At 43.0% G+C, this 23,478-nt stretch overlaps 1 protein-coding gene and 2 long non-coding RNA genes across 6 annotated transcripts in view; 2 read left to right on the top strand and 1 right to left on the bottom strand.

The window, feature by feature from the left end:
• Positions 1-10,581, bottom strand: part of LOC132472793 (uncharacterized) — a 74,939-nt gene extending 64,358 nt beyond the window's left edge. For 3 of the 4 annotated variants that reach the window (XR_009529180.1, XR_009529182.1, XR_009529181.1), the window contains exons 1-2: positions 10,334-10,576; positions 9,645-9,745 (exon numbers count right to left, since the gene is read on the bottom strand). This is a non-coding gene — a long non-coding RNA (uncharacterized LOC132472793). Of the gene's footprint in view, positions 1-4,614; positions 9,746-10,333 lie in introns of those variants that run through there. The other variant, XR_009529179.1, reaches the window with a different exon arrangement.
• A 1,028-nt stretch (positions 10,582-11,609) lies between these two features.
• LOC132473081 (uncharacterized) lies at positions 11,610-13,814 on the top strand. Its single transcript, XR_009529248.1, has 2 exons — positions 11,610-11,791; positions 12,952-13,814. It is a non-coding gene; the product is annotated as an uncharacterized LOC132473081 (long non-coding RNA).
• Positions 13,815-15,040: 1,226 nt separating this feature from the next.
• Positions 15,041-17,863, top strand: znf503 (zinc finger protein 503). The gene is made up of 2 exons (XM_060073033.1): positions 15,041-15,650; positions 15,953-17,863. Exons 1-2 carry the CDS (start codon positions 15,396-15,398, stop codon positions 17,381-17,383), a joined length of 1,686 nt encoding a protein of 561 aa, XP_059929016.1. The 5' UTR covers positions 15,041-15,395; the 3' UTR covers positions 17,384-17,863.
• The last annotated feature ends 5,615 nt before the right edge of the window (positions 17,864-23,478 follow it).

A 23,478-nucleotide genomic window follows, 5' to 3' on the forward strand; every position in this document is an offset into this window, starting at 1 on the left:
TGCACTTTATCACGGCTCTGGTGGTACACCACATTTAACATGACTCACAGCGCTAAGGTTAACAGGGTGACTTTGAACGACATAAAAGTACTTCTTCTATAATTATCGGGCCTCCGCGGCCGGCCGGTCTTCATTAACTGCATCCACCTGTATTTCACCGGTGATGTTTATTCCTCCAGTGACTACATTCATCATCCCGACCTTAAAACCCTCTAAAACCAATCACTCCTCTTTTACATTTTGAACGATGCCGAATAAACTGCCACAAAAAAACAAAACACATCTTCTAACGTCTTGGCATGGAAACACCTATGTATCTGTCTTCACTTTTCACCCGTGGGTCTCTCCAGGAGAAAATGATACCAGAGACCCAGAGCCGCGAAGAGACCCAAACGGCCCGGACCATAGAGAAAGGGAACTGCTTTGTTCCCTTTCCAAAAGGAACTCCAAGTTTCTCCCCCAACCACCACCACCACCACCCCCCTCCCCCCCCCCCACACACACACACACACACACACACACACACACACACACACACACACACACACTGCATGGGAAGCGGAGGCAATGCTACCCCTTCTCTATACTCTTAATATGTTCCATCCCTTCTCCGCTCCTTACATCATCAATCTGGGGTAAAGGATGAGCGTAATGGAGTGAACATAAATGCTTTTTGAGTTACCGACAAAGAGCTGAATAGATTTTGTCTTAAACCACAGATGTATATGGATTTTATAAAAAAAAAAAGAAATAGAAAAAAGGCTGCCTTTCCTGAGTAAAAAATCTGTCCTCATATGAAATTACAGCACTAGTAGCAGTGAGGTGGAAGCTTTAATGACTGGTGGTCTTTTATTTCAAAAGCGCTGTAAAGAAGGTGTAAAAGGGGATGTCGTTTTCCATAATCGAAAGGCACCCTGACTCCATCCATAAACATAGGAGAGTTGACAACTTACACATTGACAACTTAATGTCGGTCGTAATCATCTCGCTTGTGATGAGCATCTTGATGTGAAAATCGGGACTACACATTGATCTATACCAAACTGCATATTTATCATAAACATCCCTCATGAATTATAGATGTGGCTTTTTAACATGCATATTTGTAAGCTGTTTCTGAAGCATGTGCGGGTTAGTTGCAGAGTACTTGCTAAAAGTTTTTAATTATGCATAAGGGTCCACAGCGCATCAAAAACAAGAAAAAATCTTAAATTTTGAGTGACTTTATCATGCTAACAGAAGACTCATTATGTACCTATCAAGATCGGTGCAAAAGTTTGAAGGGCCAAAAACACGAAAAATAAAAAAAGTCAAACTAAGTAAGTAATACTTTAGCCCCATCAGGTAATTCAAAGCGATCTGTCACTTGTACTTTTCACTCTGCTAAAACGCTAAGGAAACATACTGTAGACTCTGAGAGCCTTTTATTTTCGCCAGACTGTATACTAAAACTAATTGGATTTCTGTCAATGGAAAATATATATATAAATATATCCCTGGGACAGCTTTGAACTCGCTGGCTTGGACGAGCCAAGCACAGGGAGTCAGACCTTGTCACGCGCCAAGCACACCACGAAGGAAAGAGAACTAGACACAGAGGTTGGCGTGAAGGATCAAATATTGAAAAGGTGCGGCCTCCAATGTTTTGAAGGAGATGATGTCAGGTCTTCTCATTAGGTCGGGCAGAGTACGCAGGAGGGGGGGGGGGGGGATCAAGCTATATTCACGGGGTGATAATTGAAATCATAAGCATATCCAATACACACTGACAACTTTCTAAATAATACCCAATAAATCCTGCCTTCATAGCCCGGGTCCCCGTGACATCTGGCCATGTCGACAAATATAAAGTGGAGAAACAGAATCTTTCTCCTCTTTCTTTCTCCTCTTTCCTCCTCTTCCAGGTCCTTGCCCCCACTCCTCCCCCCTCCCTTTCTCTCTCACTTATAGCCAATAAAGTGTCAGCTTTTATTCTCCTCTTCCAGGAGAGTGCTGGCTACATGTCACCAGGCCCTTCTAAAGCCCGCCAACTGTACGCTGCAGGCCTGTAAATCTCTCGGTGGCAGCCGCACGCCATCCATCTCTCCATACACAATAAAAAGTGTGACGGAGTCATAAATGAAATGGCAGTTGTGCCCAGTATATATATATATATATATATATATATATATATATATACATATATATTCTGGACCCCTGAACGGCGAGGTCAGATATAGGGGATGTGAGGGGGTGAGGGTGGGGGCAAGGTGGTGCTGCTGGTTCTAGGGGACAGGTTCTGGGGATCTAATGGCAGTTCCTGATCGTAATTTACGTGCTTAGGGTAGCAGCAACAGCCTGGGTTAGATCCCCGAATGTCAATAGTGTACCTGTACAACTAACTATTTAGTCATTCAAAGAGGTAGTCAAAAAAAGGGTGACCATAATCTGACCTACTTTTACCTTACTTTTATTGTGAAGGCAGCAGAGGTTTACGTACACCTTTATGTCTGAATGTTCCTAAAATAGTGGTCTGTGTGGGTATCAGACGTTTATATATATAGCGTACAGTTAAAAGACGCATTGAAGTTCAACACTTAATGTTGTAAACAATACTTGAATACAGGCATTACCGCAACAAATCAGCTTCGACAATAGTCAGTGAATCTTGTGGGGACAAGTTGTCAAATTAAGATTTTGATCTGATTTATATCGGCATTAACTGAATTTCGTTTATAACTCCTTTATACAAGTTGAGGTTAGCTAATTTGTTTTCTTCAAAAAGATTCCACCCGGACATTCTGCATTGTATTACATGGGATTTATCCCAAGTGTTGGTCGACAAACAAACAAAACAAAGCAGACCAAGAGACCGCTCGCTGGAGTGGGAATGATGTCATGCGATGAAGCACACATTGCTGTGGTTTGGCCGGAACCTAGGCAGTTGAAGAAAAACATTGTGTGTATCCAATGCGCGACGGCCATCTTACCAGAATAAAAGTTCATGACTGGCCCTGAAGCAAGGAATATGCTCAGATACAATGTTGGCCGGTTTATAAACGCTTTTTTTCTTTTAACACGTTGCCATTCAAATTTATTTCACGTGACTATTGTGTCCTTCACCATAAGTCAAACATTTGTGAATAAATGGTAATAGTAAACAGACATGGCTCAATACAACAGACACAGTGTAGGCGTGTTCCCTTATTAAGACCTTGTGCGAAAACCAAACAACGCACCGACCTTAACAACTTGATTTCTCACCACTTCCCTACTGCCCTAACCGGCCTCTGCGTCTTTTTTTGATGGCATTATTTTCTTATTTCGTTGTTTTCCGCTATTACTTAAAAAGACATTTCTGAGGGCGACTCAAATTGCATAGATGGGAGAACAAGACATCCCATCAATTACACGTAACTCAATTTTCCTGCGCTCTGCGTCACTGCACCACTCTCCCACTACACTACATCACCTCAGAAAACCCACTTCAACGTAAATTAAAAAAAAAGGGGGGGATTTCCACTTTCCTGGGGATTTATATGAAATAGCGTGTTGTCTGATATGAATAGGCTATTTCCTGCCAAAACTCTGTGCGTCTCTCTCTCTTTCGGTCTCCCCCACCCAATTGAAACCTGTTAAGAGTCCGGGGAGCTCAGTCGGCTGCTTAATTTACGAGATACAGATCGGGTTATCCTAAAGTATTAAGTCTAAACAGGCTAATATATCAGATGGGGGATGTATTTCCATAGCGCGGCTGACACGCTCACTGTACACACACACACACACACACACACACACACACACACACACACACACACACACACACACACACACACACACACACACACACACACACACACACACACACACACACACACACACTTAGCGAGAGAAATAAAACCCACACACTATCTATTACTCGTTAAGTGATTTGAGGACTGGCCATCGCCATAGTGTTTTCACATCCTGTCCTCCCGACTGACACTCTATCTGCATGGCGGCCGTCTCGATGGCTCGCGCAGATTGAAATCCTAGGCAGGAGACAATGACAGCCTCTCTCCCCCCGTTGTCACTTCTCATTCCCCGAGCAAGTCGGAGGACGCCTGGCACTGGGGCGTCAGCCCACCACACCCTCCCCGCCCCCCCCCCACCACACTGCCATTCACCCCCTACCGCGTCACCGACTCCTCCACCATCCCACCCCCACCCCCCCCCCCCCCCCCGAGCGTCCTCACAAAAACACCTAGCGCCTACCTTGCTGGGATAGGCCGATGAGAAAATGAAAAAAATAAGCACCTCGCCTCGCCGGTGACACTTATTTGTCAATTAGCCAGCGCCCATCGACCCCCCACACCCCCTATCCCCCCCACACTCTCCCGTCGTGTTGACACACAATGAGTTGAAAGACAAGAGATGCCACCGCCACCGCCACCGCCACCGCCACCACCCCCCCGGCCCGGCTGACGAATGGGGAGAGACAGTTGAGTGAGAGTGGAGCAGAGGAGTAATACCATAATGTGCCTTAGATATGAATATGAAATGACACGTCTGACAGGCCAGCCAGGGGTTTTATTTCATTCCTCCCTGTTCCAGGCCTCCCTACTTGGTCGTTTTTTTGTTCTCTTTTCATCAGGCTACTTACATTTCATGTTGACAGCCGCAGCGACATTTAGAGAGCACTTTCCACGTTTATTCTTTTTTTTTTTCTTGCGAGTGTGCGTTTTTTTTAAGCAAGTTAGCATACCTGATTTGTCATTAAAATGCAAAACGCCTGCAATCACCGTGTGTGCCTGTCTGGAGGAACACATGGGGCCACACACACACACACACGCGCACACGCAAACACACACATACTCGCACACCAACACATGTAGCTTGTGGATCATCTAAAATGCAATAGTCGTATGGCATCTCTTTCACGACTTGAAGAGGAAAACAAAGGAGGCCTGTTTTCAACTGGTATCAAAGTCTAATCTCAATCAATATGCTGAATGAATACATATCATGAATGATATCAGTAAATGTGTGTATGTTTCTGTGATCATCGCTTGCATGCTTGAGGCGCAAATCCACAGTAAACGTTCATGTCAAACCATAGAATAATGGCAAATGTTGGGTTATTTGACAAAGACCACGTCATGTGCATTTTTACTTTTCTAAAATAAATATTTGTATCAATTTACTTTATCCACCTAAAGCCTCCGTCAATAATAGCCTAAAAGGGAAAAAGAACTGTGGTTAAACATAAATAAATCCAAAAAGATCAGAATCACAAATTAATTTAAAACAATGTATACATTTGAATATTCTTACACAAAACATCAGAGAGGTGGAGATGACATTATTTAACATTCCTGTACCCAATCCCAGTGTAGCAACTGTATTAGAGCCCGACCGATTTATCGGCGGGCCGATATTATCGGCCGATATATCGGAATATCCGATTTTTAAATCCCCAAATATGTGTATCGTATCGGCTTTAAAAATCCTTTATCGGTCGTGCTCTAAACTGTAATTTCAATTTATTGATCAGATTGGAATCAAAACATCCAGAACTCCTAACCTTGTTACCACGCAGTGGATTGTGTAGGTCACAGACTAGACTATCCACTCATGTCACCAGTCATTCTACTCCGCTCCCTCCCATGTCAGTTGTTTACCCAACTGTCATAACCCCTCTCATAAGACTGAGTTTCTGTGTGCCTTTACAAATTGCATGCAATGCAGTTGATGACTCAGGCCCCAGAAAGCTCCTCAAATGCTTGGTGTCTGATATAATATACGTGTTGTTTGGTTAGAAAGAGAACGAGAGACGGGCGCAACTCAATCAGACAAACACATCCGACAAACAATTCGAGAGCGAAAAACGAAAAAATTGTGTAACTGCGTACTAGGCCCTGAAACACACACACACACACACACACACACACACACACACACACACACACACACACACACACACACACACACACACACACACACACACACACACACACACACACACACACACACACACACACACACTGGACAGCGGAGTAAGATCCCTAGCCCCTTGCGACAACAGGCAGCTCCCGCGGCGGTGAGCCGTGCGCTGTGGCGAGGCGTTGATGCGAGGCGTTGATGCGGCGAGTCGACGTGGTGGTGGCGTGCGCGGGAGACGGTAGGAAGCGCTGCGGGTGTGACAGGCTGCCGCAACGACATCATGCTGCCATTATACCTGGCAAGGCACAGTCGCGTTCACGCTCAGAGAGACGCAGACTTTTAGACACGCACGGACGCATGCACACACTCACGCACACACTCACTCACGCAGGCACACACGCGCACACATGCAAATAAGGAGACACACAGGCACACTCCCACACAGACAAACACACACAATGACAGACACACAGACAATGACACATAAAAAAAACTGACACACACACATTCATTCCCCAACTGAAGTGCATGTGCGCAAACACACACGCACGCACACACATACACACACACACAAAATGACAGACAGGCCTACAATGTCACAAATGCAGACACATCCATATGCACACACACAATGACACATTTACACGCAAAAAACCCTGTGCAGAAGCAAACACAAACACACACACACACACACACACACACGCACACATACTCAAACTAAATACACAGGGATCCTAGTTACGGGTGATGCCGCAGTACCTCGTCTCTCGCCGAGGCTGGTTGTCAGCCTTCCTCTGTGAGCGCTGTCAGTAGAGTTGACAGAAATACACACATTATGCTGCGTGCTATCTGGCGATATCTCCCACTCAATTTGACTCAAGTTCCACAGGGAGAAGTGGATCATGGGAAAAGTAGTTTGTTATGTTTTCTATGAGATTTGGATTTTTACTCTCATGGCTTGGCTGGTCCTGCTGCCACTGAAACTAGGTCACAGTGTAAATAAGGCACCACACAGGTCTACTACTACAGTAATGCACTGTGATAAAGCACCTGGTCTGGCAATAACAAACTAAGTGTTGATCTTAAGAGCTTCACTCATAAAACACAGTCAACAAAGTCAAAGCACAGCTGGACAATACGACAGAACTGTGCTCCCAACAGGCCCGGAATGTAAAAGTTATCTTTTAGGGATATTCCTGTGGGACTCATAAAGCAGAACTTAGTGTAGGAAGAAGAAGTGTTTGTTTCTTTACTTCATTGTCTGAGAACGACCAATCACATGGCACGTTGCTTTATTGAATTCCCCTGCTCTGCCCTGCCAAGAAATGGAGGTTAGTCATGAGGTCCTGAAGATCCCAGTTATAATAGAGAAAGATACGAGGTATGGTCATCCACACACACACACACACACACACACACACACACACACACACACACACACACACACACACACACACACACACACACACACACACACACACACACACACACACAGTAGCTATAGAAATATTTGTTTACACCGGAGGCAAGAGGCTATTTGTTAGGAGAAAGCATGAAACATGAAATAACTGATTAATGAATAAAACATGAAGAAAAAGGGTTGATTTCCCAAACAAAAAAATCGACAATAGCATTAGATGCTCGCATTAAAACGCACCTTCATTACACATTTGTTTTGACTTACCAGGTCATTGTCTTAACATCGCCTTCAATATAAAAGAAAATCAGCCTGAATCCTGAGAATCCAAACGCACTGTTTAATTCATGTGACGAAATGCTCAATGTAACGCAACATCGTCTGCGTCAATCAATATCCCCCCCCCACTTTCCAAACGGACGAGGCCTTCCAGCACTACATCTCCCTCATCACAACACTACCCTCTCCTCATATCCCCCTTTGAAGCTCCCTAACCCTGTTTGACACCCAAGATTCCCCTTAACCAAATTAAAAATTAATGACGAATTGGTAATATCTAATGCATTTTTCATCCTCAAACATGGAGATCTAAATGTGACGGATTCAGAAAAGGGGGCGGAGGGGGGGGGGGGGAGAAAAAACATAATACTGGCCTTGATCTTCCAAAAACCAACGCACATTAAGACTTGTTTCAGTCAGTTCGTATAACGGTGGGGGTTTACAACATGACAAGCTACAGGGATATATATTTATCCAATGTCAGCCAGGCATGTTTTAGCGCCGTGCTTATGTCGTTTGGCATGACCCACAAACAGTCCAGGCGCATTAGGGAAGTCAGAAAATCGAAAAAACCAAAAAAGGCAGAATCATGTGTATACGATACAAATTACCGGAGAACAATGCGGTTTTCTAGCTCACTATGAAGAATTACGCGGACTAGGCGATTTAACAGAAGTCAGGCCGGTAATTCCAAGTCTTATAACGTGTTACCATATCGTTTATGACACCTTGGTATGAGCTGTTTAATAGCACTTCACAGAAACAATATGAAACACCCTGTGATCATTCACTCATTAATGGAGGGCTGGGGCAGTTTGCACGTCTCACACAATGACCGCCTTATTCTTGGCACACACGTGGGGGCTGTCATGTTTCAAACCCGGTGTACAGTTTGAGGCGTGGAGCAGACCAGAAGGTGGATTGAGTACCAGTGAGAGTTGAGTCATTTTACAAGTGGATAAATATTCATCAAGTCTTGACTTTTCACGTCGTAAAAAACACAGTTGTGTTTTATGTTGTGGAGGGTAAAAGGAGTGTGCTTTCAGAAACCGAAAACAATCATCAAACAAACACTGACATTCATCTGACCATCTTTTGACCATGATACAAAGTTCATGCGACCATTGTCTCACTATAGGCTGACCATCCTGCAACCATCGTATGCGACATTTACCAGACCATTGCATAACCATCATACAACTTAAGCAACTTCACCATAATTTCCCCCATCGCATGACTATAGTCTGACAAATGTACAACCATCGCACGACCATCGTACACCATCGACCGTGTTTCATTGCACCATTGTACAACCATGGGACTCCCCACATCCACTTCAAAATATAATTCCTTTGTTCTAACGGTGTCCTTGCACGAAACCAGCCCCCGAGTAGCTCTCTGAAGGACAACAGGTTGTTTGATGGATGGCATATTTAATGTGAGGCGGCCCAATCACATTCCATTGCATCACATTTTATTGATTAGGCCTTCAAACCGTGGCCAAGCATGACATCAGCCTAAGGCTGCACTACCATTGGCTACCATGTCCAAATGATGGTGTGGTGTCATCAGAGGGTCACACGGTTGCTGTCAGGCCTTTTTAATTAGACATGATGCAATGATAGATTTCAACTGCCAACTCCACACAGGAAACATGGATTGTTATGGATTGAGATAATGTTCTATTGATGCTGATAATTGTATCTTGCATCAATTGACTAGCTAAAGTCATCTCTCAAAACCAATATTTTCTAATCAATTAATTTATTGTTCCCCCGCCACTGTCATAGATATTTTAACGCTGGTAGAAATACTTAAGTAACAGTTTCGTCAATTTGTGAGTATTTCCATTGAATGTTATCTTCTTCTCTAAGTTTTTTGATACAACACTTGTGACCGGTCACCAAAATGGCTATCAATGTTTTCCTTTGGAAATTTAGAATATAGTATTTTTGTATAGTATTGTAGAAACCCATAACCAGATTCCCTCATCTGCTCCATGACGAGATGCATCTGAATTCATCTGCTTAATGAGGTTGTGCCTTACCTGAGCAGATTGAAGCTGAGGTCAAGCCTTTTAGCCATCTGTCCATAAGTGTCACCCAGGAAGTCAGGAATGTCCTCACAGTCGTTTCCAATGAAGCTTACCTGGGAGGAAATATTATACAATGACTGATGAATGTTCAAGAGAACAAGCTATAGGTGCTGGCCGGCATAGCACACCCACCCACCCACCCACACACACACACACACACACACACTGTATGTAACATACCTGTTTTGACATCCTTAAGTAACAAGTCAAAACCCTACCTGCTCGTAAATTCAAGTCATAACTGAAGTGACTTTAATTAGTTTTGGATAAAAACCACTAAGCTAAATAGTCATAAATAAACATAACATAGCACAATAACATTACCCTGTGTCACCATGATAAATCCATTACAAGGTGAAGTCAATTGTATTTCTATATTAAACGTTACTCTATTACAATCAAATGTTCATAGTCAGTGGCAGCAGTACATCAGTGTATTACTAGTGCCAACTAACCTGATCCCAAAAGCGAAAGAATAGCCTGTTGCTTTCTACTAATGGAATTCTGTCATTCAAATTCAAATGTGTAGATATAGAATGCTTAACTATATTCCGGATTTATAGTTCCTTTAAAATAATTCATTGCAACACAGGCTGTCACCAATAGGCAAAGTCCCATCTTAGAAGAAAATATTAACCTACATGCGTGCCATTCATTGAAACCAAGGATTCTCCGTCGTCCATAACTTTTAACTTTGACGTCTTGACTATGACAATCCGTTGAATTAAGCCAAATAATAGTTTAATTCCTTTGGGGGGCTGGGAGGGACACTGATTAAAAAGCGGACCGTTATTTGTAGCACTATCCGTAAAAGCACTACAACTTTACTTTTCAAATCTTCTTCTTCCGCATGCTTGTCCGCATCAGCTGACTCTCGCTGCGGAAACACGTGGACGTGATGTTATTACTGGAATCACGCTGGCGCACTTCTGCTCATTAGAAAGCAGCACTATTTCTTTCATAAAACCTAGTCAAATATGGTAAAGATAAAGCATTGTTGCCAGCTTGAAGAATATGAATATATACTCATATATAGGCTATATATGAGTTTGTTTGAGTACAGAAGAACTTCGTAGGCTACAGAAGATAAAGCATTATAACATAAATACACACACACACACACACACACACACACACACACACACACACACACACACACACACACACACACACACACACACACACACACACACACACACACGCGCACCCACGGAGGCAAGCGCCAAACACGCACGCACACACACACACACACACACACACACACACACACATCCCCACACACACATCCCCACACACACACACAAACACACACACACACACACACACACACACACACACACGCGCACACACACACACACACACACACACACACACACACACACACACACACACACACACACACACACACACACACACACACACACGCACACACACACACACACACACACGTCACACACACGCGTACGCTCGCACGCGCGCAAACACGCACAGTTATTCCTCATATTATCGTTGTTCATTAATATGTGATGAAGTTATAATATGGTGTTCATTGTATGTGTATACACATGCCTATATACACCTTGATTATAAAGAACAACAACGAAAACAAGCTATCTCTAGCCCCTACATGCGACCTTTCTCTTTCTGTGTTGCCTGGAATAAACATACGCCGACGTCATCTGGACCTGCCCATAAACGAAAAAAAAAAATCCACTATCGCTTGGTGGCTGGCGGTACCAGGGCCCGAACGTACCATGGGCGGTACCTTGCTCCGTTAAACCACCAATCGCGGGTCCAAACGGACATAGGCGGTACCTCTCTTCCGCTAAAAACGAATCCGAGAGAAGGAATAACTAAGACAGGTACCGCCCACTGTACGTCCAGATCCTGGGTTGTGAAATCTTCCTTCTCCCGCTCCCCAGAGCAGAGCTCCAGCGATTGCGTCTACTCCGCTAGTTCCGCCGTTTTACATTTGACTATATTAAAATGTTTCTCCAGATAGTTTGACTGCAATAATCTTTGTGTATTACAAACGAGGACTACTTTTACACAGCTGTTTGTGGCGTTTTTACATCGGCGAATATAGTCTATTATTCCAGGTAATGTCTCCTATGATCCTGTCGTAGGCTACCAAACCCCGTTTTCCTACTGCATGCCTTTTAAAAGTTATATATTATACAGTGTGGAGCCTTATTGGAGTCTTATACATGACTGTGTAGACATACAGTCTAAATGCCTACTCTTGCTAGTACGTATTCCTCTTTTGGTTAACCTTTGGGAAATACAGGGGCATTACGCTTTAAATGTTTGAGTAGACAATTATTCTCCACATTATGTTGAAAAAAAAAAGAAGAGGAAACAAATAAGTTCATATACGGAGCAAAAACAGCCTGGTTGAAGATATGGCTCACGCTAAATAGGCCTACATGAAACACGCATTTGAGCCACGGTTTAGACTTTTACTCTGAAACAATAGTTCTATAGGTCACAGGTCCTACCAAATGTAGTGGGCCTATGTTTGCATGGATTAAAATAGGTCTTAGACAGAGCTCATAAAATGTAAATAAGGGCCTTAATATAATGGGCCATAGTACAAAAATGTGTTCCTATTTATGGCCGAAGTCGAATGTGTGGTGTCTGGCGTGGAAGCCCATTTGTCTTGAGGACAATAAAAAGGGTTTTCGCCTGACAGCGGAAATTTATGGTTGCCCTTCTTTGCCCTAATAACTCACACATTGTGTCATGAACTGACAGCCCTTGCACAAAACAGCAAGCCTGTTATCAATCACATATCTTTGCATATTGTGAAATCCTCCCCAGGTTTACAATGTATCAGACACTAGGGAAACAAGACAGCGTATTTTCCCTAAATTGAATATTAAAAAAAAATAGAATTAAACATAAAGTCAAAACAAAAAACAATTGCAACTATTATCAAATATTGGTTTAAATAGTCTGAATTGATTTAACAAAAAACAAAAAAGTCAGTGAGGAGAATCTGAATTTATTGCTAATGACTATGTTGCTAATGACCAAAAAACTGCTATGAACCTAATTGACTTACAATATTTAGGTCACTTTTAAATCTAAATAATATAGGCTTATTTACACTACTGCTTTTTTTGCACATTTATTTAAATATTTGAATCAGCTAAAAAATAATGTCTTTCACTCTAACAGTGACACATTTTTCTCAATTAAAATATATTTGTATTAGTGTCCTTATTGTTATTATTGTTGTTCTGACTATCCACTCCAGGTTTTCGTGCTCTCCGAAGATGCCCTGTCAGGCGGATCACCACAGAAAGAGATTAATGGTGGAGGCGGGTTGCAATAATAATCGTTTTGTTTGATGTGACAACTTTGATAGGCGTTGATTTACTTACAAACTGATAGGCTTTTAATTGAGCGCCTCCGTCCCGATTGAGATGAAAGGAGGAACGCATTGAAAAGCTGCCCGCTCACCCTGTAGCCTCAATACTGATTAGCCATCGCAGCGGTGAATAGTTCAAGGCATTTTAAACTTCTTTTCTCCACACACTGACAGACCCATTTCTCTTCTTTTCTTCCTTTCAGCCCGCTTCCCTGCCTCTCAAAGAAAATAAATCATTTTCATTGTATGTAAATAAAATTGGGCTGACATCACTATAAAATATCAGGATTTCCCCTTTTGTTGTGCTTGTTGTGAATGACAATGTGGCCCAGGGCATGACAAGCCCTAACAATGCGATGGTTGATAGGTTATAGTAGGTTCTTAGTAAAACGGACATGCGTTTGTTTTGGGGGAACCGTGATGTGTCACTAATTTATACAAATGTTGCTCTGTGTGTGTGTGTGTGTGTGTGTGTGTGTGTGTGTGTGTGTGTGTGTGTGTGTGTGTGTGTGTGTGTGTGTGTGTGTGTGTGCGTGTGTGTGTGTGTGTGTGTGTGTGTGTGTGTGTGTGTGTGTGTGTGTGTGTGTGTGCGTGTGCGTGTGCGTGTGTGTGTGTGTGTGTGTGTTTGTGTGCGTGTGTGTGCGTGTGTTTGTGTGTGGCTGTAGCATATGTGTCTTTTATTTTAAATAAACGACTGCACCTCTTGAGTTGTATGCTATTCGCTGAAATAAAAAAATGTGTGTTATAAAGATTGTTTCAATTGTACTTTTTAAATATTTTGCATGTGTATTTGTATGCATAAGATCGTTTTTTGGTTTTCCCTTTATTACGGAGGGGCATTGAAATATTATATATTATGTAGCGTGAATTATATCTTCTTAAAGGCCGATTAAAGCACGGAAATACCTAAAATAGCAACTCTTTACATCCCACTATATAAATAAATTCATACTGGACAGGCTATAAGTGGTCCATATCCGACTGGTCTCGACATCCAAGCCTTCGACGAAGGTTTGAAAAAGTTCCGACAATGTCAAGTAAAAGTGAAGAGGTGCTATAATATAATGATTTTCCAAAGTCCTTAAATAGCGTCGCTGGTTTCCAGTCTTTCCGCTATTCGCTCCATTACGCACATATTATTAAAACACCACACACGTTGCAGGGGGAGGATGGCATTTCGCGGCGCAGTTTACCCCCTTGTCACTAAGTTTGCAAATTAAATCTAAGTCGAGTATGATTTATTTCTCTCAAATTAAGTATCTCTTTTAGAATGCCTCTTTCCTCCATTTGTCCTTTTCCCCCCTCAAGTCAAACTGGCATGTAATCAGCTACAATAGCTGACATAAATCACGCCTGGATTGACAGCGTCTGACAAATAACTGATTGATTGCGGTGGAGCAGAATTGACAGTTGACGGAGGGGTGGAGATAGAAATAGAAGGGCGGTGTATATTATACTGAAAACATGTGACATTCACATCCCTCCATCACTGCATTGGTCCGTTCCTGTCAACGCTTGTCTGTTTTGGGAATTCAAGCTGAAGTGGTTGGTTTTATGTTTGCCGGAGACGGGAGAAGAAAAAAAGATGTTTCCGTATACGTGCGTAAAACTTTGCTTTTAATTTGCTCGCAGAATATCATCTAGTTGCATTCTAGACGAACGGAAACGCTAACGAGTTCCAAAAAAATGAAGGAATACATACATCGAATCATTTCACTTGGTTTACTTTGACGATTATAATATAGGCCTACATCGTCAACACAATTATTAAATTATCTTTGTCGTACATTTGAGGTAAACTTCCCTAAGACGTAGGCTATACCGATTATCTTCTGCATTTACGCTGACCGGTCTGAATGCGCTTTACACAATTCCAAAAAATAGCGCATGCGTTCACACCAACCACTATATAAACCACTATCTCCTCCCCCGAGTTGTCAAAATAGAGGAGTTTACAAAGACGAGAACGTCACATCCCCTTGACCCTCCAATCACCTCAGGGTCCCATTTGATTGGAAGGCGGCAAAGGCTTTAATCTCGGACTAATTCAGCTGCTTTTGAAGCGAACATTTCTACCAGTTCGTACTTGAGGAGTATAGCGCGCAGAGCTGCACACAGACACACACAGCGCGAAGCTCATGGTGCAAGACGCAGACACGGATCTGCGATAACCTCGCATCTTCCATTACACAGCCTTTCTTCCTCGCTATTCGGATTACATTTCACGATTTTCAACCTTTTCTGAAAGGAGAGATTGCCTTTTTTTTTTTAATTTCTTTCTTAATGAATCTGATGAAAGAATTGCCGTTTAATACCCCGCGCATTGGGACATGATCACATCGCCTTCAGTGTCTGCCCTGAAAAATAGTCGTATTTCTTTAGCCTGGGAGAGCGGTCTCTTACGGAATAGTAGCTCTTCGGGTATTAAGAAGCCCTTTCTCCACTCCGTACCAGCGGCTGATCCATCACGGCAAGCTAGGCGACTTCCCATCAAGGTTTTGAAAATGCTTACCGCCCGGTCTGGACACATTCTGCACCCAGAGTATCTGCAGCCTTTGCCTTCCACTCCGGTTAGCCCCATTGAGGTAAGGTGACATTTTAAAACAAATTGTATCAGTTAAATGCATGCCTATTTGTTTAACATAACGGCAATGGTTTTTTTTATGCCGTTCGGTGGGTTTCGGCTGTTTTGAAACAAACATTAAAAGTAGACCTAGCTTCCATGTTGTTGGATTCGTGCGTAAATACGCAACACAATCCGCCCAGTCGCATGTCGCGCTATTTGTATAGAAAATCTGATTTCAGTGAGACATTGCGTTTCTAAAGAAAACCACGCTGTGCGTTTTTTAACTTTATTGACCGACGGCCGTCTCCTCTTGTGTTGCAGCTGGATGCCAAGAAAAGCCCGTTGGCGCTGCTGGCGCAGACCTGCTCTCAGATCGGCAAACCGGACCCTCCGCCCTCGTCCAAACTATCCTCTGTGACATCGAATGGATCTAGTGACAAGGAATCTAAATCTGGGCCTTTGAAACTGAGTGACATCGGTGTGGATGACAAATCTAGCTTCAAACCGTACTCCAAACCCTCTGATAAGAAGGACTCGAACGGCTCCGGCGGAGACAAGTCTGGTTTCCGAGTGCCGAGCGCCACCTGCCAGCCGTTCACGCCAAGGACAGGCAGCCCCAACTCGAGCACGTCCGCGTCTCCCATGCCGTCAGAGGGAAAGTGTGGAGACCGGGATGACAAAAAGGACTCAGACTGTAACAATAAAAACGACTCGACAGACGGCCGAGGATCCACGGGCCACAGCCGGATAAGCGTGAGCTGTGGTGGAATTAACGTGGAGGTGAACCAGCACCAGGACAGCTGCGCGGCCGGCTCCAAGACCTCTTGCTCGGACTCATCTTCTGTAACTTCCGTGTCCTCCGCATCGGTTCTCGGCTCGGGACTCGTGGCACCGGTTTCTCCGTACAAGCCGGGACAGACTGTTTTCCCGTTGCCCCCAGCCGGTATGTCTTACCACGGGAGTTTGGCGGGCGCGTACGCCGGTTATCCGCAGCACTTCCTCCCGCACGGTGGGAGTCTGGTGAACGCGCAGCTCAGCTCACTGGGCTGCAGTAAGGCTGGATCTAGCCCCATGGCCGGGGCCTCTCCCCCGTCAATCATGTCTGCGAGCCTGTGCAGAGACCCTTACTGCCTCAGCTACCATTGTGCCAGTCACCTCGCGGGCGCAGCGAGTGCGTCCTGCACGCACGAATCTGCAGCAGCCGCAGCGGCAGCAGCGAACGTCCTGAAGTCCGGCTACCCGCTCATGTATCCAACGCACCCCCTGCACGGGGTCCACTCCTCGGCGCCCTCGTTCAGTGGACATCCACTGTACCCGTACGGGTTCATGCTGCCCAACGACCCTCTCCCCCACGTCTGTAACTGGGTGTCGGCCAACGGGCCCTGTGACAAGCGGTTCTCCAGCTCAGAGGAGCTCCTGAACCACCTGAGGACACACACGGCTTTCACGGGAGCCGAGAAGTTGATGTCTGGCTACCCCAGCTCTTCGTCTTTGGCCAGTGCCGCCGCGGCGGCGATGGCTTGCCATATGCACATGCCCCAGTCGGGAGGGCCTGGGAGCCCGGGGACGCTGTCCCTCCGGAGCCCACATCACACGTTGGGACTCAGTGGTCGTTACCACCCGTACTCCAAAAGCCCTCTGCCCCAGCCGGGGGGCCCTGTCCCCATGCCGGCAGCCACTGGCCCCTACTACTCTCCCTATGCACTGTACGGCCAGAGACTGACAACAGCATCAGCGCTTGGATACCAGTGAGAGACAGAGAGAGAGAAAGAGAAGAGACTTTAAAAAGAGTTTATAGTTCTAAAAAAAAAATGCAAATAAAGACGTTTATGACAGCGTTCCACACAAGGACGGGATCCGTGGACTCAACTGTATTTATTTATGTCGGCTTGAAAGCAGACAGTAATAGCTGCAAATGGAACATATTTGAGCAACTGAAAAAAGTGCATTATGTTTAAATTGAACTCTATAGATAATGTGAAAACACATGTTAGAGTACTAATAAAGTAGGGTTCATCATTTCAATGTTAATTTGCAATTGCTATGATTGTATTGTTCTTATTTAATGCCTCATGAGAGGAAAATAATTGACATGCATGTTTGTTTCTTAAATTCCAAACTGTCCACTTAATTTTAAATTGCCATTATTTTTCAGGTGTATACCATGGAGAGAGAAATGGTATTTTTTTGTATGTATTCTGGAAAAAAAATAAGAAACAACTATGTTCCATATGTCCGCTTGCCTCATTTTTGATTTCAAGTAGCCTAAGCCTCGTACTTTGGGTTTAATTTAAATATAACTTATTCACTTTCACCTAAAAAAATTGTCAATCAGTTACATCGAAGCAATGTCCTTGACGTTAACTTCAAGTGTGCAAACTCAGAAGTCACAACATTTACCTAAGAGCACAAATATTAGCAAGTTATATTATATATTACATTATTAGAATTATTAATATGAATTATATTAGTAATATTTTTAATTTACATTAACTACATTTTTGAGAGAGGAAGTTTAAAGTGTGTCTGTGTGGGTGTGCCTGTGTATGTGTGTGTTTGTGTGTTTGAATAAACTTTTTTACTCGACTAGGCTAAAAAGGTAAATTGGTCTACATTATTTACTAAAATGTGTTAAACGAGGTTATCTTAAACATGAAGACGGCAGCAAAATAAAATGCATTCAAGGATCGGGAATGATTAACTTCAAACATGTAGTTCGTTTTCCCTCACAATAAATATAATATTTTAAAATAATACATGTCCACTTATCTTATTGGATTTCCAAAATAAGTTGCCAAAGTGTTATTGTAAATGGTGATGAAATTATACCAAACTCATTAGGAATAATACGACCCAAGCATTTAGCATCTACTAATAATGATGGAGGCCTGTGCCCTCGAATCTAAAGTGCCTTTCGGCCTACCAGGCTATAACTCTTTATACAACTCCTTCATCCGACAGTGGTCACGACACGGTATCAAGTAAAATAGGCCTTTAGGTCACTTTATCTGGTTAAAATAAAGCCTTTTATTTAGAAAAACATTGGATTATTATTACATAAAGACCAGGGAAAACGTAGCATAAATTATTTATGAAACAAAAGCGGTCGTAAAACCTTTTGTACAACCTACCTTTGAAACTTTCCAAATTACGAAACTCAAATGGTAAATAAGTGATTTGTCACTACGAAATAATCACACATCCATGTTAAGACTAGAGGAAGAGGTCCACGGTATCCATGTTAAGAGCTTATGAAGGAAGAGGTCCGCGGCCTCCATGTTAAGGGCTTATGGAGGAAGAGGTCCACGGCCTCCATGTTAGGAGCATAGAAGAAGTCCCCGGCCTCCATGTTAAGGGTTTATGGAGGAAGGGGTCCACGGCCTCCATGTTGGGTCGGTCTGGTTTCGCGGGTCTCCTGACACTAGATTCCGGTTCTGCCGACAGAACGTGAGACGCGTCAGATCTGTTCCCAGCTGCTACCGATAGCCCCATGACCTCTCGCGCTGGATGTGCATAAACCACACCACTTAAAGTGTTGGACGTAAAATAAGGAGAGGCTTTGGTCACCTAGTTCTATGTGATAGGAATTGAGCAGGGTCATTAGGATATGGTCGTTTTTAGACTATTTATAAAGGCATAATCTTTAAAATAACTTTTCAATCGAAATTGAGGGTGGATAGCCACTAAATGTTTCCAAGATCCAAGCCTAGGTTCCTATTAACGACCCCACTGTGTTTCGTTTTTTTTAAACCCCAGTCTGCTTTTTGTTGCAACAGAAACACAAACATGCGCGCACACACACGCACACACGCAAACGCGCGCACACGCACACGCACACGCACACACACACACACACACACACACACACACACACACACACACACACACACACACACACACACACACACACACACACACACACACACACACACACACACACACACACACACACACACGCAGTGACAAACTCCACTACATAGTAGTGTTTCTGTCTGGCGGCCCACACGCGCTCCCCCAAACTGATGTAATGACGGTGAAAGGGAGCAATTTCCATTTTTACCCACATCACGGTGGCTGTGTTCGGCGGTCCCCGGTGGAAGGCAATTTATCATGTGCCCCTCCTCCCCGGGCCTGTCACCAGAGGAACAGGCAGGCACATGTGTGCATGAATTACCCGCCCTCCCTGTGTGTGCTGAGTGCTGTACTCACGGTAGACTTTTGAGATAGGAGGCGAGAGAGGACAATTTAAGAATTTAAAAATTCGATTTCCTATTGGCAATTCGGCTGTGTCATTTACCAATACAGACTATTACAAATTAGTTTGTAGATCAAAATATCTGTATTAATAATGAAAAATTCAACATTACATAAAAACAAAGTTTCTTTTTATTTTTGCATGCTTTAAATATACAAACATCAATAATGACGCTATTATAAAATATTATAATGGCCTACATTTGGCTTTTATTGAGTTCTTGAAGTTTCAGTATGAGTCTAACATATTGTTAATATTATATAATAATTAAATCGTCAAGTTCCAACTGGACCAAGTCGACTAATTTCAGAAAATAACATGAACAGAGACCGGCTTTTTTCTAAATAATAATAATTTGGACTTGTATAAATACCCAAGGGTACAGCAGAAAATCCCTTTCAGTTCTTCCAGATATGAGACACAACCCAAAGACATGTATATAAAAAACTGAATGCAATATTACATGGTGTAAACGGACTTCGATGTGTAATTTGGATGGAGTGAAAGATCTCTGCATAACTTCACGAATACGCAGTTGCACTTCAAAGATAGACTGTCGCTGGAGATTGTAACGCATGGTTTTAATGTCAGAATAAAACACTGTAGATATATTACAGATCCTATCAGATCACATCTTGTTGTCATCACACAGTCTGGGATATGTTCTTTTAAGATTTTTCCACCACTTGTTTACACAAAACTCTCTGTAACAGATAGATTTTTTACAGTTAGGAATCTAAACTCTGGCTTTGGCTGTGTTTTTTTTTTTTCGGAAAAACCCAATTCAAATCGAATGGCCTATACTGATGGCTATTTCAATAGGCTATCAAACAAATGTTATGTGGAATAATACAATAATACACACAAAACTTTACATTTTACAAAAACAAGAATGTTATGAGGACAAAATTACTTTTCAAAAGGTCAATTTTGTTTATCCAGATATCTCTTCAAAACCTGTTATCACCTATAAACTATAAACTATACGGCCATTTAAGCTGTATTGGAACTCAGCGAGAGACAGAGAGAGAGAGACACACACAGACACAGATATGGGAGAGAGAGAAAGAATGTCCGAGAGAGTGAGAGAGAGAGAGAGCGAGAGGGACGCCCACAGGACATCTGGGTTTGGGGATCGTCCAAGGACATGACTAAAACACACACACACACACACACACACACACACACACACACACACACACACACACACACACACACACACACACACACACACACACACACACACACACACACACACACACACACACACACACACACACAAAAAAGTCAACAGCCGAACTACCACTACTAAAGCTTTAATTAGTGGGTGTAATATAAAGGAACGTCGCGGTCTGCTGTGGCCGGGCCTATAGTTTGACTAACAGCTGTGTCAACACGTTTAAGCTACGCTAATGCTCAACCCTGTGCCCGATATAAGTCACATAAGAACCATTATTATCCCTCATACACTGTTGGCTTTGTTTTCTTTATCAGCTGGGAAGATTGTTTGATTCCAAACCTATTTCTCATTCAAACAACAAAACCTACACATGTACGCAGTGCGTTAATATCAGTGTGTGTTCTGTGTTTGCTCTGGTTTTATCCTTCTACTTGGTGCACTTTGTAGTTCCAGACTTGTTGACTGTGTCCACCGCACCGCAATTATCGTCGTTGAATCACGGTTACTGCTTTTCTTCTTGTTAAGTATTGTTTTCAAAACCCTTCGTCATTGCATACATCTTTTGTGCATTTCTAACATTCTAGGAGGTAGGTTCTCTCTCCCTGAAATGATTATCTCTAAGTGCATGTTTCCCCCTAAAAGTTTACTTGTTATACCTCTTCCGCGGCAAGGCGTTAAATGATAACGCTGGCAAGCAAGGTGTTATATTAGGTAAACCCCTGGGCAGGTGTTATCTCAGCGTGTGATTTATGAAGTCACCAGTGGTTGAAATACACACTTTACACACTGTGTGTTCGCGGTAATGAAGCTGTAAAAAACGAAAATAGTGCAAGATAAAACCCAGGCTCTGTTTGCTCGTAAACATACCATGTACTTACTCCTCCTCACCAGGAAGGAGTATGCACTCTGAAAACTGTACTTAGGACTTTCAGTAATACTTACTGAATTTAGTTATCAAGAACAGTATTCCGTGGTAATTACTGTACTTAGTAATCTAGGACAATATTATGTAGTACTACTCACTGTACTTGGAAATCTAGTAAAGTATCCAGTAGTACTTAATGTACTTAGTATTTAGGAGATGCTTTTATGAATATCCAGACATGTCATTAAGGAGGTGATAGGGGTAGGCTACAGGTAGACTGCAGACCAAGGAGTTCAAACCCAAATCCTTTCTCAGCGTCTTAATAATACAGGCTCAATCCTCCCTTACCAAAGGGAGGAGTCTACTCCCAAAATAAGGCCCAATACTCCAGCCTGTCGGGAGCAGTTAGGGTCCGGTGCCTTGCTCAGAGACACCTCTTACCTCCTACTCAGGTAGGAGGAGCCGGGGAACACCAGTAAACACGCTCTACCTCCTGAGCCACTGCCACCCTTCATAGAAAAACAAAGACAAGGACTAGGACTTTATACAGGACTTTATCTCGTGTTGAAGCAGGAAGTTAGACAAAGAAGAAATTAAAGACAAACACAATTTGAAAAATAATATTAAAAATGTACAATGAAAAATATAAGTATATATATATATATATATATATATATATATATATATATATATAGAGCCAAAATATTTATTTTAAAACTTAATGAATATGTATATGTCAACCAAAAACTTAAAAATGTCTCTTCTTTTTATTTTCTTTCTCAGCTAAAATGTAGTCACTGGTCAAATGTTCAATCCATCAGGAGCAAAGCGCCAGGCTCATGGCAGATAGATCCCAGTGACTCCCGGCGGCGGACATCTAATGGAGGTCAATCCAGCCCAAATCCCTCCCAAGCTTTTTTTTCGCACGGTATGTACTTTCCCTTCTCATTGTTTCACAAATGTAAAGTGCGAATACGGGTGACGTGAGGGGAGTGAGACTAGCGAGACGGCGCTGTTGATCCGTCTACGGCTACGCCACTCCAGTCCGACAGGCAGAACACATTCCCCGTGCCTAGACAGCCTAATTTAGGTTATTTTGTTTTCTGTGTGCGTGAACATAAGGATGAATGCTGGACCACGGTCTTTTAGTATTTTGGATAATTTGCCTATTTATACTTTCCGTCAATGAATATTTTATGGAAATGCCTCCGCTAGGCCACCCGGATACCTTAATAGGTGGGATGCTTGTGGGACCATGTGCCTGTTTCTGTCATGGATGAAGATAGCTAAAGAATCATTTGAATCTTTTGTTTTCAATTACTACTGCTTAGTCTGACGTCTTGAGGGAATGCCACTCTGTGATCACATGATTAGCATTATATTTCAAAGCTGTATGATATGAGAATCTCTTGCAGGCATCCAAAACACACGTGTTTGTGTGGAGCTATGCTATCTCCTCCTTCACTGCTCACAAAGACCTCTTGGTTATCTGGAGATAACCGCCATTTTCCGTTACAGTTTCTTCCTTGCTCATTTTTCTCCAAAGG

The sequence above is a fragment of the Gadus macrocephalus genome, chromosome 15 (assembly GCF_031168955.1).
Source record: "Gadus macrocephalus chromosome 15, ASM3116895v1".
NCBI classification, from domain to species: Eukaryota; Metazoa; Chordata; class Actinopteri; order Gadiformes; family Gadidae; genus Gadus; species Gadus macrocephalus.

What these genes read in the sequence shown, in the direction of transcription:
- znf503 (XM_060073033.1), top strand. Translation starts at nt 15,396, where the DNA reads ATGATCACATCGCCTTCAGTGTCTGCCCTGAAAAATAGTCGTATTTCT. An exon ending in CTCCGGTTAGCCCCATTGAG is followed by an intron (nt 15,651 to 15,952) that starts GTAAGGTGACAT and finishes CTTGTGTTGCAG; the next exon opens with CTGGATGCCAAGAAAAGCCC.